Source organism: Aulonocara stuartgranti (assembly GCF_965226115.1).
Source record: "Aulonocara stuartgranti genome assembly, chromosome: 18".
NCBI lineage: Eukaryota > Metazoa > Chordata > Actinopteri > Cichliformes > Cichlidae > Aulonocara > Aulonocara stuartgranti.
Genome location: NC_138954.1, coordinates 12,749,430 through 12,764,391, shown reverse-complemented (window position 1 = coordinate 12,764,391; position 14,962 = coordinate 12,749,430). Strand labels below are relative to the sequence as shown.

The 14,962-nt window shown below is 42.3% G+C and overlaps 1 protein-coding gene across 2 annotated transcripts; it reads left to right on the top strand.

Moving 5' to 3' along the window:
* Nucleotides 1-4,880: 4,880 nt before the first annotated feature.
* LOC309694330 (uncharacterized protein) lies at nucleotides 4,881-14,712 on the top strand. 2 transcript variants are annotated; one of them, XM_082514344.1, is made up of 3 exons: nucleotides 4,881-7,404; nucleotides 9,582-10,223; nucleotides 14,110-14,712. In XM_082514344.1, exons 1-2 carry the CDS (start codon nucleotides 6,415-6,417, stop codon nucleotides 10,119-10,121), a joined length of 1,530 nt encoding a protein of 509 aa, XP_082370470.1. In that variant the 5' UTR covers nucleotides 4,881-6,414; the 3' UTR covers nucleotides 10,122-10,223; nucleotides 14,110-14,712. The 2 variants fall into 2 exon arrangements, with proteins under 2 accessions (XP_082370470.1, XP_082370469.1); XM_082514343.1 differs by having other exon boundaries at nucleotides 14,107-14,712.
* Nucleotides 14,713-14,962: the final 250 nt, after the last annotated feature.

Sequence of the window (14,962 nt, the reverse complement as noted above, 5' to 3'; positions counted from 1 at the left end):
TTCTTCTGTTGTCCAACTTTGGTGATTTGTTTGAATTGTAGCCTTGGTTTTTACTGCTCTTAGTTGACAAGAGTGGCAACAGGTGTGGATTCTTCATTCATATTATTGTATTATTGTAGGGTCCTTACTTTACAATACAAAGCACCTTGAGGCAAGTGTTGTTGTGATTTGGCACAATGTAAAATAAAATTCTCCTTTCTGTTTTGATAGTCTGTTTGATTTTTAGGAGGCCATCTTCAGCATGTCTACATGCCTAAATGCACTGAGTTACTGCCACATGAATGGCTGTTTCAATATTAGTGCTAATAACCTGTTGAACAGGTGTACCTAATAAGGTTATATTATAGAAGACAAATTCTTGTGAATAACTAATCAAAATACTAGTCAGCTGTTGCTGTAGCCACTTTCACACCGTGTATGATCCATACTGTTCGGAGATCGTGTGCTCTGATCTGTGTGCCGTCAAGATACCAGCACAGTACGATGTGGGAGTCATGTTTTTACATTTTGTTGTCAAAGTCTCACAACTCTCTTCTTTTTTGAAGAGTTTTACTATTACTTTATTTTTCTTGAATTATGACAACTGCTGAACATCAGAAGCTTTAACTGAAGCTTTTTCTTACATGTAGTTTGATCACATTTCTGCTTGAAGACATAGTTTGCCCATCTTATAGTGTTTTGTTTACTATAATGCTTGCCTGACAGCATGTGTTTTGAAAACAGTTGAGAACTATGGCTTTTCTTTGCTGTATAGTAGAAAAATATTTGTTTTATCGGAGTATGAAGTGGAAAGAAGATGGTTCATTCGTGACTGTGGAACCTGGAGCCGAGAAGACAATATCACCACATGGCCCGTCGACTTGCATCTGAAGCTTGAGCAGATGGAGTTTGCCCACTTCTCGTGGAATTGAGGATGTTCGCATTTCCATTTCCCTCTGTAATCTACATTTTTGTGATAACAACAACTGGGGAAACTGCATCTGCTTGTGATGACCATGTGATGTGACCCAGAAATTCTCCTAAATAGATCTTGTGTGGTCATCATGAACAGTGAGCAATTTCAAAAAATGCCTTGACACATTGAGGATATGCATTTTTTGGTCGCTCAGTCATGCAGTCTGACATTTTCTTTGTTTTTATCCAAGTCTGGACTAATAGTATACTACATTCATGTTGTGTACTTGATTTTATATTATGTTACAGTTACAGTAGGGATAAACAGGAAATATCAGCAGAAAGCACATGGGTTGAGTTGTGAAGAAGGAATTAAATTGTGGATTTTGAATAATAAGTGACTTTTAAGGCAGAAATGCTGAATACTTACAATGAATGGCACATTTCAAAGATTGTGCAAAGGTGCAGAAACCTTAAGGACCACTGCAGATTAAAATCAGTACTTTAACTTTTGGAAAAATTTGTTTTTTTTATATGCTGGATTACAAATCACAAGGATAATCATCAGTCAGATGTTTCTTGTTGTGTTTGCATGGAGCGGTGAAACGGATACACATGCACACGGTGAAACAGGAGAGGACAACAGAAGGTCTACCAGCAATATAAATGACAGGAAAAACAATGGGACTCACACTACGCTGAAATGAAACGAGTGCACTTAAAGTATGAGAGAAGCCCTGTGATACTAATTAGACAGCATAATAAAAGGACGCAGCTACCCTGACATCCATTTGTTTCTGAAGGCTCAACATTAGCATTTTCTGAGGGTTGGGACAGACTGTGAAACCACTTGCACACCAAGGATAATCTGCAATATTTAAACATGGTATGACCAAGATAAAAAAAAAAAAAGGCTTAAATGAGTGACTGAACCCATAAACTCTGCAATGGAGGTAAAGTCAAAAAAGTTGTTTCTTCAAGGACCACAAGTCTTTTAGCAACTACAGCTATCGCCGTCTTGTGGACTTCAGAGGAATGTTTTTAGGCATTTCCACATTGGCTAATTTTGTTCGACCTGAAGGCAGTGCCCATGTTTTATAGTTTCTGAGTTAGCTGACAAAAATTTATGTTACTGTAATTTAATTTACGAGGCCCAGCAAGCATTAATCTGGGTAAATGTGTTGTTTTTGATGACAGTTTTGTTTAATAGATGCAGTCACTGAATATTTTGAGCCGACCCCCCTGACATGCTAGAATAATGACCTTTCCCCCTTGGACGCCTGCTAGGGGTGACCCTTGTTTCTCTTTTCTGGACTGAGCGGGTTTTGTCATGTTTCAGGTCTGCTTCCAGATCACTGCCTTTTCTAGAGCTACTCATGGAAAAATCCAGAAGCTATTGTAATTGTCGTCAAACCACATCTTCATTGATAAACACTGAGGTGTCAAAACTCATCATTAATGATACAGGAAAGGCCGTTAAACATTGTCTTTATGGGGGAAACAGCGAAGGAATGTGTTTTCCTCCTTTTGCTGAACTAAACGCACAAGTGGGAACCTAGCAAGAGAAGCTGTGAGCAGCTGGGGCCAAGCTTGCCCACAATTGCACACTAAGAGTGGAAGACTGAAATGGAGGGAGTGCATACCAGTCTGCAGATACACACATTTGAAATATGCTGTGAAGCAGACTTACATTCACTCTATTTCAATCCATAAAGAGATTATTTCTAATGGAAACAACTTTGGTATATTTAATTGTGATGAAAAGGGATGAGTGTTTAGGGGATAAATCAATAAACATGGAGTAACAAGAACAAAGGAGGATATAGGTATTCTACAGAAGATTTCAAAATAAAAGGGCAAAACTCAGGGCCCATAAACTCAGGAATGGATTTAGAGGTCAAGTCAGAAAGCTTTTTTCTTTTTATTATAAGGCTCATGATAAAAGGACTAAGCTCTCTTCTCTTCTTTCTTTCTTTCTTTCTTTCTTTCTTTCTTTCTTTCTTTCTTTCTTTCTTTCTTAGCATGAGAACAGTTTGTAAATTTACATTCAGCAACAGAAAAGGGTCAAGCTGATTCTAATTTGTTGGACCAGATTTACAAAAGCCCTTTCTGTTTCACATTTAGGTTCAGTCACTGGGTTAGTTGGAGTATTTGATCATATTCTGATGCTTGCAGACTTATTGAGGGACAACATGGCTTGAAATATTCAGCAGTGTATTCTGAGGTAATAAAAATAAACCTATATATTTATACAAGTTAGTAGCTAGTTCAGAGAGGCTAAAACTAGCCTATATATTATGACAATAAACAGTATAATACAGACAAAACATACTCAAACACTACACATTGAATTATCCACAGTAAGTCTGTACATCTGCAGGTGGGTAAATAGGCCACATGCCATCCAGGACATTCCAGACACCATATTGAGCCCTTGTTAAGGGCTCAGTTCGAAATATCCATATGTGCTAATTAGGTCATCTTGACCATGGCGAGGACAAAAGAGTTCAGAGTGGTGAAGTGTGGCTCCTATTTTCTACTCGGTGCTTCCCCTCCAGTCGTGCAGTGAAGCGGGCCGGCTGACAAAAAACAGTGTGATGTAAGAGCTGCACAAGCTGGGAACTTTCTGAGGCAACATGCACACATATACTGCACCCATCTATATGTATGGGCACAGACCGTGTGATAATGACAACCTTTGATATTCCTTTTACCTCACAGACAAGGATCTGGCTGAGAAAACCCTCCTGAGAAGCACTGAGAACCCGATGACAGGCTGAGGTGTTGCTCTGTCTTCTCTTATCGACTTTCTCGTCTGTCTGTCTGTCTGTCTGGATTGAATGAATTTATATGTATGAGAGCGAGATGGCTGGAGCGCAGGACTTATATTCATGGGTTTAAAATGGCACCGAGAAAGTGTTCAAATGTGACTGATGACTGCTTTTTTCCCTCGCTCTCAGCTGACTCTTTAGTATCGGCAGGATTGTGCTAATAAAAGCAGTCAAAATGTACTCAGTCTGGTTTGTTGTTCTCTATAGACAGATAACAATGGGGCATTTTGTCATAACATTTAAATAAGGCATCTATCCCTTTAATATCTCTGGCTGGAAATGGGGATCAATCACTCCTGTCAGGATTGCTAACAGTCATGTGACTAGAAGCAAGCCCAAAATGGCTGCTCATAGAGATTAACCCAAACAAAATTCAAACCACTTGTTGGTTCCCTTTAGGGATATAAAGTCTTATGGCTTCCTTCAGATCTTTGTTTAGCTTTCAGTGCAGCAGCTCTACCTTTTAGGTCCACCCTCACTGCTTTAAAAAACCCAGCTGTAGCTGCTTGCATACTAAATAATGTACACAGTTATCTGCTACTGTAGCCGACAAATACCCTGACAGAAATTATTCTTTAAAGCAGCTGTAATTAATATTTTTACTTTATCAGGGTCATATGACTCCTAGCTTGTGTAAATGGCGTTTCATGGTGATTAACCCACAGAAATTTTAAACCGTCAGTTCCCTTCAGCACTATAGAGTCTTTGACATTCTTCAGATCTTTGTTTAGCTGTCTGTTTTGCAGCTTTGCTGTCTGAGTTTAACCTCACTGCTTTCAAAAAGCTTTAAATGCCGACTGTAGCCACCTGCATACCAAATAAAAAAAGTTATCAACTAGTGAAGCTGCTAAAGCATTCAGCATCTACAGTGGCAGATATTTCCCCCCGAGATGGTGGAGACTAAAACACGGCTAGAAGGAGAGGAATTATTATTGGACTTGCAGTCATCTAGTGGCCAGACACATGTTGCTCTGTAACATCTGGATGTGTCAACAGGTCGTGTTGGTGCATGTTCAGCATTGGAGGTTTCTACTTAATTTATATACCGATGACCGATCGCAGCTTGTTCCCACAGAAATCAAGTGGATGAACATTGAGTTATTGCAGATTTTAAGAATCACTACACACTCAATCTGAACAACTTTACCTTATCTGTGCCCACATAAATAAACTGCACACAGATATATAAATTCCTCCGGCTGTGTTACACCAGTCTTTTCCAGCGGCTGCAGCTGCACTGCTCATCCTCCTGCTGCGATGGATGAATCCCCTTCATCTTCCTCTGCTGTTATTCTCAGTAGTTCTTTTTTACAACCCATTGTTTTCAAAGCTCCAGTTATTTTCTTTGAAAATAAACGCCTTGCCGTCCTCAGTCGCTGTGGACAAAGAGCTGCAATACTGACGCACTGTGCTATTTTGGAGGGAGAGAAAGAGAGAGAGACAGAGAGAGAGAGCGATCTTGATTACTCATCATGCTTATCTAATTCTGTTTTTTCTTTTTTGCTCCATTCATCTGGAGATTATCTTATCTGAAGAGAGAAGAAACTCAATCAAACAGATGATGAAATTAACATGGCTTGCAAACATTTAACAGTGTGCTGTTTAAGTGGCATTCAAATCCCAATGTATGGATTTGAGGGAGCAAAGATATCCTGCCTGTGCTTGCCTCAGCAGAAGGAAGTTTTGCACAACTGTTGAGGTGAAGTCACTTTAACTGAGACAGTGACAGAGTGCGGATGATAGGAGAGGCAAAGGACGAGGAGGAAAAGAAATTGGTGTGGAGAGAGGTAGAGAAAAGTGAAAAATGCTCCCCTTGGCAGTGGCTCTGTCTCCTTGACTCAGAGAGCTGTCTACTCCCTTGTGTGTATATGTTAGAAACCCCACCTCCCCCAAGTGCTTCTCTCCACCCCTCCCCTTCTCTCTCAGTCTCTGGCCGAGGAATCCCAGGCAGCGTTTAATTGCAGAGTGCAAAGGCTTTAGTTGGTCTAATGAGCTCAGCACCGGAGCTGGGACTCTTTCACGCGCTTCTCTCAGAGACAGAGATCCATGGAGTCCTTTAACGGAGGAGCCTCACAAAGCTGCAGGATTTCAGGTGGTGGGTGAAGAAGAAATTCTCAAATTCAGGTACAGCCGACGAAGTGAGAGAATATACCAGAGGCAAGAGACGGAGTAAGAGGTGGAGAAAGAGAAGAGAGCGGGAGAGGGGAGGGGAGGAAACGGGAAATACACTGCCAGAGTGAGAGAGAGAGAGAGAGAGAGAGAGAGAGAGGGACTGAAAGCCTGCAGCAGCAAATGAGACAGAACAACGAGGCGGGAGAGGTAGAACGAGAGACAGAGAGAGAGGGAGGGAGGTGGAGAGGGGCCCCGTGCAGGAGAGAGGGCTACAGGGTGAGGAAGAAGGAGTAAGAAAAAGTTACGAGAAGTAGGAGAAAGAGGGTATAGGGAAAGTACCTACGCAAAGATTACTAACTACAGAAGTGAAGACGAAAGGAAACAACAGGCAGGAAGGAAGGGGAGGGAGTCTTGGGTAGAGAGTTAAAAAAAAAGAGCTGGTGAAAAGTTTTCTTGTGGGAAGACGCAGATGAGGAAAACAGAGCGAGTGAATGACTGGGCTGGAGAGAGCTGGGAGGGGAGGAAACCAGTTGTTTTCTAAGTCGTTTTCGACGCAAGTCTTTGGACTTCTTCGGACATGTACACAGAAGGCGCACAAGCAACGGGACACCAACGATTTCTTCAGCACAGCAACAATCCTGCCCCATGCCCCTGCCAGCACTGCATCCACTATGAGCCGTACGGCCATCACGGTGGACTGGGATATCAACCAGCATCACCCAGACAGACAGACCACCCATCGCTGGACTTCAGGAGAGACACCCGGGCTCCTCGGGTTAAAGATGTAGGAGGTAGAGCTTTCGTGGTGGACAGAGTTGAGAAAAGTGGTCATCACAGCCCACAGAGGAGGTCTGTGTTTGCAGGGCAGGGCCCTTATAGCCAGTCAGATGACTTGAGCCAAGTCTTCCCCTGGGAGTTGAACGCTGCCCAGTGGAACTACCCACTGGAGCCTGGGGTGAGACACTATTCATCTGTCAGAGAACAGTGTGGCTGTGTGGTGCGCAGCAACAGCAGGGCACACCCCTTTAACGCTGGGATACCACATCCTCTCCCTCATCTTCAGGTCAAAGGTCAGGGGTACAGACACAGGAGGACTGTCAGGTACGTCTCTGTGGATGAGGAGGAAAGCGATGGATGCAACTTTGAGAACCATCATTTGGACCTATACAATCCCCAACTGGGCCATTTGCACATGCCAAATGGCCACTGTAGACCGAGGCCTGTGTTCACCGAGGGAGGGGAGGAAGGAGATAGCCATCAGGACCCAGGGAGACTGAAGGGTGGATCAGAGGAGGGTTTGAATGGATGTGGTGGCTTTTTCCCCACTGAGGTCCCACAAAAGAATTTGAACCAAAGCAGACGGAAGGGGTCCTACATCCCTCCTTCCGACATCCCCAGTCCAGAAACCTCAAAATCACCATCCGGAAACAACCACCAGCTCCAGGGTTTGGAGGTGACAAAGCAAAAGAGACGGCAGGATTTGGTGAGGGATCAAATTCGACAAGTGGTGACAGATCTGGAGGATGTGTTGGGGGGTTTGAAGCAAGTTCACGTCGAGATGAAAGAGGTAGGAGGGTCTATTATTATAACTGTATAATCCTTACGTGTACATCAGGTGTCTAATATAGAAAAACCTGCATCTGGTGCAGATGACCCAGTCTTTCATCAATTCTCTCCTGGAAACTGTGACATTTAAAAGGATTAACACAAAGCTCAGATGCTGACATAACAATCCACTGTGCAGAACAGATTGACACAGGTCGTGTATCTCTGAGTGCACGTTCATGAAGAGCATGTCATTATATGTGTCCTTGTGTATACGTGTGTATGTGTATGTGTGTGTGTGTGCATGCTGACTGCATTGTTTGCAACTCAGTCATCATCTCCTACCGAAGCAGTGATTGAGAACGATTTGCTCTGACCTTTTGAAAAACGCTGCCGAAATTGGCAGCGTTCCGGGCAGCACATTAAAAAGCCTGGCTTGAGACTGTTACTAAATTATGCCCTGCTCTTACAGTATCCATTTTGCATGCAGCTGTAAAATGGCATTGATTCACAGCTGACTGCGTTGGTGCAAGGTCTGGCATTTTGCTGTTACAAATAAAAACCACCATAATAGTGAACTGAGACAGCTGTAAACAAAAGAGATCCAGAGACAAAAAAGAGCTTTAATTTGACTAATTGGTTAAATTGTCTCAATCTGTTGTAGTTAGAAATAGAGTTTGGCAGCGGAGGAAGAAGCTTTCAGATCCATTACTTCAGTACAAATACCAAAACATAAAAACAAATTCCTGCATTCAAAAGCCCACAAAAGTCTCCAAACTAAAGTGTTATGGCCTCGAAGAGCTACAGCTATCAACAGCATGTGCTAATACTGATGTATGTAGCATGTGACTGGTATTAAGGTGGAGCAATAGGTTAGGAAGAAATAAAAAAATGTAGATTTTTTTACGTTTTTAAAGTTTTCACACGAAACATGAAGTGTAAACCATTATTCAGTCCCTTGTAGAAGCACTTTTAGCGGCAGTAACTTGAAGTGATTGTGTTCTGTGTGACTTTTCAGTCTCACTTGTTGTTGTGGAGGAATTTTGGCAAAATCTACAATGTTGCTTCAAGTCATTGAGGTTTGCGGGCATTTGTTTATGCACAGCTCTCTTAAAATACCACTTCAGCATTTTGACACAGCAGGTTGAGGTCTGGACTCTGGGCCATTGCAACACCTTGATTCTTTACTTTTTTAGCCATCCTGCTGTAGATTTGCAGCTGTGCAGTGGGGATCATCGTCATGTTGTATGACCCAGTTTCGGTCAAGCTTTATCTGTCTGACAGATGTCCTCATATTTGGCTCTAAAGTACTTTGGGATACAGAGGAGTTCGTGGTTGACTTGATGGTAAAAGGTGCCCAGGTCCTGTGGCTGTAAAACAAGTCCAACTCATCACCTCCCCACCATCGTGCTTGACGTGAGGTTGTGTTGATATGCTGTGTTTGGTTTTCTCCAACTGTGGTGCTGTGAATTATGACGTCTCAACTTTTGTGTCATCTGCCCAGAGGTGTGGAGTCTTGAACTTAAACCATGCTGAAAAGCGAAGTCTTTCTCCTAAACTCTTCCACAGAAGCCATATTGGTTCAGTCTTAGAGCAATTGTACCTTCATGAAGTTTAATAATAATAATAATGGATTGGATTTATATAGCGCTTTTCAAGGCACCCAAAGCGCTTTACAATGCCACTATTCATTCACTCTCACATTCACACACTGGTGGAGGCAAGCTACGGTTGTAGCCACAGCTGCCCTGGGGCAGACTGACAGAAGCGAGGCTGCCATATCGCGCCATCGGCCCCTCTGGCCAACACCAGTAGGCGATAGGGTAAAGTGTCTTGCCCAAGGACACAACGACCAGGACAGAGAGCCTGGGGATCGAACTGGCAACCTTCCGGTTACAGATGCGCTTCCCAACCCCCCTGAGCCACGGTCGCCCCAATATTAATTTTATATTCAACATGCTAACTGAGATCTGTAGGTGTAGAGATTGGGTTGTTTTAAACTTCTCTGAGCATTACACAGTTTGACCTTGTTCAGATGTCCACTCCTGGGATGATTGTGGCATTTCGTTGACACATGAATGCTACAGACCAGCAAACTGCAGCAGAAAGTCGAATAAAAATGCAAGTACACAAACAAAGTACTGTAACTGAAACTCCACTGCAGTTTGTTCATATGTATTTCTCTCTATTTTCATTCAGGTGGTTGAGCAGATTGATCGTCTCACAGCGAATATCGACCTCAGTGAGGAGCCGCCCTGCATCGCTCAGGGGTCATCCAATAACTTTCACGACTCAACGCATTCAGGAGACCTCAGGGTCACCATGCTGCCCAATCACAAGCCAGCTTCAGTTCAGGCATCACAGCACGTCGATGAAGACCGCGTCATCCTCAGATCTAACTCTCCTTCTCCTGTCCACATGGCGTCGGTAGTGAAGACCAGCCACTTCACCCCGCCCAATCTAATTAAGGACCACGAAAAGCCAGGTTTGAACGGCCACCCGCCTCACCTGTACCCCTCGAAAGACTCCAACCACACAGGCCAAGCTCGTCCCGAACCCCACCCGCAGACCCTAGACCCTAAGGTCATCATAGGGAACAGCACCTCCAATCTAAGAACTCAAAAGCCTCCGCCTTACCCCCAAAACGGCCGCTGTGGGAAGGGCCCATACCCACCTCCCAAGCCTGTGAGGACCCCTGCCTACCCTAGTAGAGGTCGCCAGAGCACCAGCATGGTGTGAAGGAGGGGGGTGGTGTCCTCCAGTGCCATGGGGGCCTGAAACATGAGACCCTGCTGTAGTGACTGGAGGTCAAAGAGGGACCAGGCAGGGGAACAATTAATGGTACGTTTAGAGGAACTTTTTTTTCCTCCCTGTCTCTCTCTCGCTCTTCTTTTACAATGTTGATGTTTCTGTCCGGGCTCACTGCTGATTACGTTGGCTCTGTTTACTGGCAGCGCAGGGTTTAAAGGCAGTAAATGAATTGCAGCGTTCCTCCCTTTTTACAAAAAAGGATGTATGTGTTTGATATATGTGTTTTTGTGCGCGCGCGCGAGTGCGCGGTGTCTGTGTGTGGGCGGCAGCGAAGGGATTGTTATGCGTCTGCTTTTGTTGATGTCACATGATTTCCCAGTCTTCACTACACTGCAAAACGTGTCTGTCTTGGCAAGTGAAATGAGAAATTAGAGTTCATTCTTGAGTCTGGTTACACATGTGGTTGCAATTAGTCAACAGGGTGAGAAAATTTCATTCGCTGAAGTAAAATTCTTCTTTTACGAGTAGATTTGAGAAATTTCTGATCTTGCGAAATGCAATTAGCTGTTGATTATTACTCATTGCTGTTATTTTGGCTTAAAAAAGCACTTTAATATATTGAATGTGACGGCCTTAAATCTTGAGACTTTTTTTTGCAGTGTACCTTAGTCATAACTTCGAGGGAACTTGAACTTGGCAGGAGCTCAGCCGTTACTGGCAAAAGAAGACCCCACAGCCGCCTGACTGCAACCATGTGACAAAAAAAAGGTCGTCATTAGATTTACAGGAAGATCATAGCTCTGCCTCAGAGCTGGCATAATTTACTGTTATGGGCTGATGAGGTGGGACTGAGCCTTTCTTCTCATGCCACAGACAGATGTATCATCACAGAGCCAGACTTAATAACAAGGTGACTCTGTGAAAAAGTCCCTGTAGCAGAGGCAGAAAATTAGACAGCAGATATAGAGTTAAGCACTGGTTTTAAGAGTCCACCTTTGCAGATGCTGAAGACACGTGCGTGTTTCTGTACTTCCCTCTTGTGCAGAGTATGCGTAACTACAATCTATTTTTCTGGCTTCGAGTCGGGCAAGCACAGTCTGGTTTTAATCATAAACCCCCACCACCCCACCCCCCGGCCATGTGCCAAAACAAAATGAGGCAAACTTTGGATTTATTTGTGATGTCCATATAAACAGAAGCACTCCACATCCACTGCTGCAGGAAGAGGCACACATCCAAGGCTGCAGCTTCAGGTCGAATCTGACAGGCAGATGAAAAGGGTCGGCAAGGCGTGCGCCTTTGAACATTCTTTCAGTTGAATGAGATGAGGGTGTAAGTGTAACATAGCTCGTCCGCTCAACACTGTCCTTTCACAGTTTTTCAAAGCATCGTTGCTGTTGACATTTTAAAGGTCTGAGTCATTTGAATTAGTCATCTAGAGCAGGTTCAGTGTCAAAATGACAAGCACAAGACATTCTGTGCCTCCATAAGTTTTTCCTTGACTCCTTTTATTTATCGCTAAAAGATTTTCAATTAGCTTCCTTTAACGTGATCAGTTCCTATGACGTGCATGACTAACACTAAATACCTCATTTACTGCGCAAAAATTAAAGGTAAGACATTTACAGGAGGAATGTTTAAGGCTCAAAGTTGATCACTGGATGTTTTTGTAAAAGTGCCGGCAAGAAAAAATTACATCCTGGCCAGTGGGGACAGTTGCCTGGTTGTATCTTTGTGAGGACTCATAGGTGAATGTGTTATATACAGCATTATGTCTAACTTCAATTAGGGTTTACGCTTTGTTTTTATTATTATTAATGATGTTTATTTATTAATATTTAACAAGAATGATACGTATTGATGTATTTTATTGATATCACTATTAGCTAGTTTGTCATTTATGAGAAAACCGGTTGAACTGGCTTTAAACAAACCAGAGGTCATTCAAACAGATAATGAGTGATACAGTTGTACATTTACAAATAGTGGTTTCAACTGTGGTAATTCATTATGAATAAGCTGCTCCCTTACTTGTAAGAGGTCACTACAGCAGGTTGAGCTGCATATTTGATCACTGCCTTTAAAGCAACTTCATGGCACAATTGTGTCATAAATTATTTTGTTATAGTCCAACTACTGCTGTATTTTATAGTCTCAGGTTTAAGAGTGCTCATGTTTTATATTTAGCAACACTTTTAAATTCATAACATGGAGAAAGTTGACAAGTTATTAAACCTTTTTTTTAATCTCACAGAGAAGAGTGAAGGGCAGAAAGTTTGATCATCTTAAACTTAAACAAACTGAATGAAAAAGATGAGTTGTATAAAAAGTCCCTCTCCTATCATCGGTTTGTAGGTGCTTTTTGCCAGTACTTTTCCATTTTTAAATATATTTATTTATTTATTATTAATTATCTATTTATTTATTTTTGTCTTTAATTTTATTTTTAAGAACTTTGATCAGCACATGCTTTTTTCTTTTAAAAGTACCATATAAATAAAGTTGGCTTGGCTTAGCTTGGCTATGATGCATTTTAGGAATTGAGACATCCTTCAGCACGGCGCACTGAGATTGATTGTCATAGGCGGGAATATGGAGAAGAGGAGGAGGCACAAATTAGTGAAATGAGAAAAGCCAAAGGCTAAGCACACACCAGGGAGAAGGGCAAAAAAGCACAGGTGAACTCAATCAGCGGGAAGAAAACAAAGGCCCAAATTTATCACAGGCGTTTCTTTTCTTACTCATCATTGCATCTTGTATTAAAAAGTGAGGTGGGCCCACTGGAGAATCAAAGAGAGCAGCATTATCATGAAATATGATGTTTATTTACAAGGCCCTGCTGCAAAGACGGATTGCTTCCCTCTGCTCTTTGATTGAACTGAAACACAGTACTTACAGTGTCTGGTCATTAGCCGTACCTCTGATTCACCCTGAATTTTTAAAAACTGCTGCCTATAAGTGGGAGAAGGTTAAAAAAATTGCATAATGGGTTGTTTTTTGGTGTGTCTGTCTCAAGTTTTGTGTGTGCTTTTTGTCCACGGTTGAAAGAGAGCTCTTGATCTCAGTGAGACTTCCTTCCTTCCTAAAGGATTTAACCATTAAGAACTTGTAGAGCCACATTAGGTAACTTTCAAAATAAAACTGGGAGGAACAGAAAGGAATAAAGTCATGCAGACCAACAAGAAGGCAAAGGGAAAGTTTGGCATAAAAACCAAACAGAAATAAAAGGGTAAAGCTAGTAAAACAAAGCATCCGTGGCTGGCTTCTTTGACAATGAGATTGTGCCTATTTGTTGTTACAGTTTACTGAGGTTGGACTGTAGATTTTCTTTCCCAGTTTACATTTAAAAAAGGATGGAAATTTAAAAATGAGTATAGTCTGTGCAGGAAGTAAATAGATCTGATTAAGTCCTGAAACACTTTTTCTATTAAAAGTTTAACTTTAAAAATGTGCACCTCATGTTCTGTGTGTTTAGTGTATGCTGTTTGTATTTTATCCTTTCACTGCTGCCTTGGTTACAAATAAAAAAAGGGAGTCAGATCAGGAGCATCCTTTATAAACTCGACCGTGACCACTTCCAAAAAAAACCCACTCCATGGCAGAAATATCGTTCCTCTGAAAGCCAGAAACCTACCGCGGCTTTCTCTGAAACAGACACAAAACTCTTCTCACAAGTTTGATAAAAGCCATGTTTGAGGTGCTTCTTTACAAGTCAGCAACATGACTCACAAGGATACACACACACGACACTACACGCACTGCCTCACTGTCAGTACAGCACAGACTTACGCTCTGTTTCCATGGCTCCACCAATGAATAATGCGGCACAAAAAGCCTTGAGAAGAAGCATAGTTAATATGAATGTACTGTGTTTCACCGGGAAGGGCAGGCGGCACCAAGCCTGAGCTCACTGAGGTGCTGAGTTCTGCATTTAAATAATTTTTTCCCCTCTTCTCTGATGTGATGTTTCCAGCAGGAGCTGATGCCACTGAGACGAGCTGTCAGCTGGTGGAAACAGAGCACGGCCTGAAGGTGGGGTTATTTCCAAAGGGAAAGCTCCCCCGAGAGTCGACCTGTGACTGCACGTCACGTGAGCGCACAAGTGTGGAGGAGAGGCAGTCGAACTGTTTGAGAATTTAAATGTGTGAGAAAGTAATGAGAAGGATAAACTGCAAACTTATTCTCAACAACCATCAACCTGAAACATAAAGGTAGCTTTTCATGACAGTATTTATTTCTACTATTTTTATATTGAAAAAGATTATCTATTTTCAGGCAGCTTATACTAGTCTGGATACTACCTGTACTATATTAAGATTTATATCATATAAACTATGGTGAAGATATTTTCCATATCAACTATTTCTCTCTGTAACATGGCTTTTAAAGTACAAGAGGAAAGAAAGTGAGGATAGAGGAAGCTAAAATTAAATGGCAATACTTTTGATTTTCCTGCACCTTCCTCATGCAAATAAATCCAACATCTTAATCATCTGATTCTTGATAAGTTTCACTGACTGCTGAATGTCCCACTAAATATTAAATATGAAATAAAAGAAATGACACCAGCATTTTATTACCCCTGCCTCTGAGAAATGATTTATACACTCGCTGAGCCTGACTGAAGTGAGAGGAGCTGTTGTAGGAATACTTCTGGGCCTGATCTGGAGATGGCAGTGTGTGATCTCTCATGGCCTTATTCTGTCAGCGCGCTTGAGGCTGTATCCATGGCCAGCAATGCCAGCGTCTGTGTCTCTCTGTGTCTGTGTCTGTGTTTAAATCTTGTCTGAGAATTTCACCACTCTCCTCTCGCAAGCGCCTGCTGCTAT

What these genes read in the sequence shown, in the direction of transcription:
- LOC309694330 (XM_082514344.1), top strand. Translation starts at nt 6,415, where the DNA reads ATGTACACAGAAGGCGCACAAGCAACGGGACACCAACGATTTCTTCAG. An exon ending in TTCACGTCGAGATGAAAGAG is followed by an intron (nt 7,405 to 9,581) that starts GTAGGAGGGTCT and finishes ATTTTCATTCAG; the next exon opens with GTGGTTGAGCAGATTGATCG.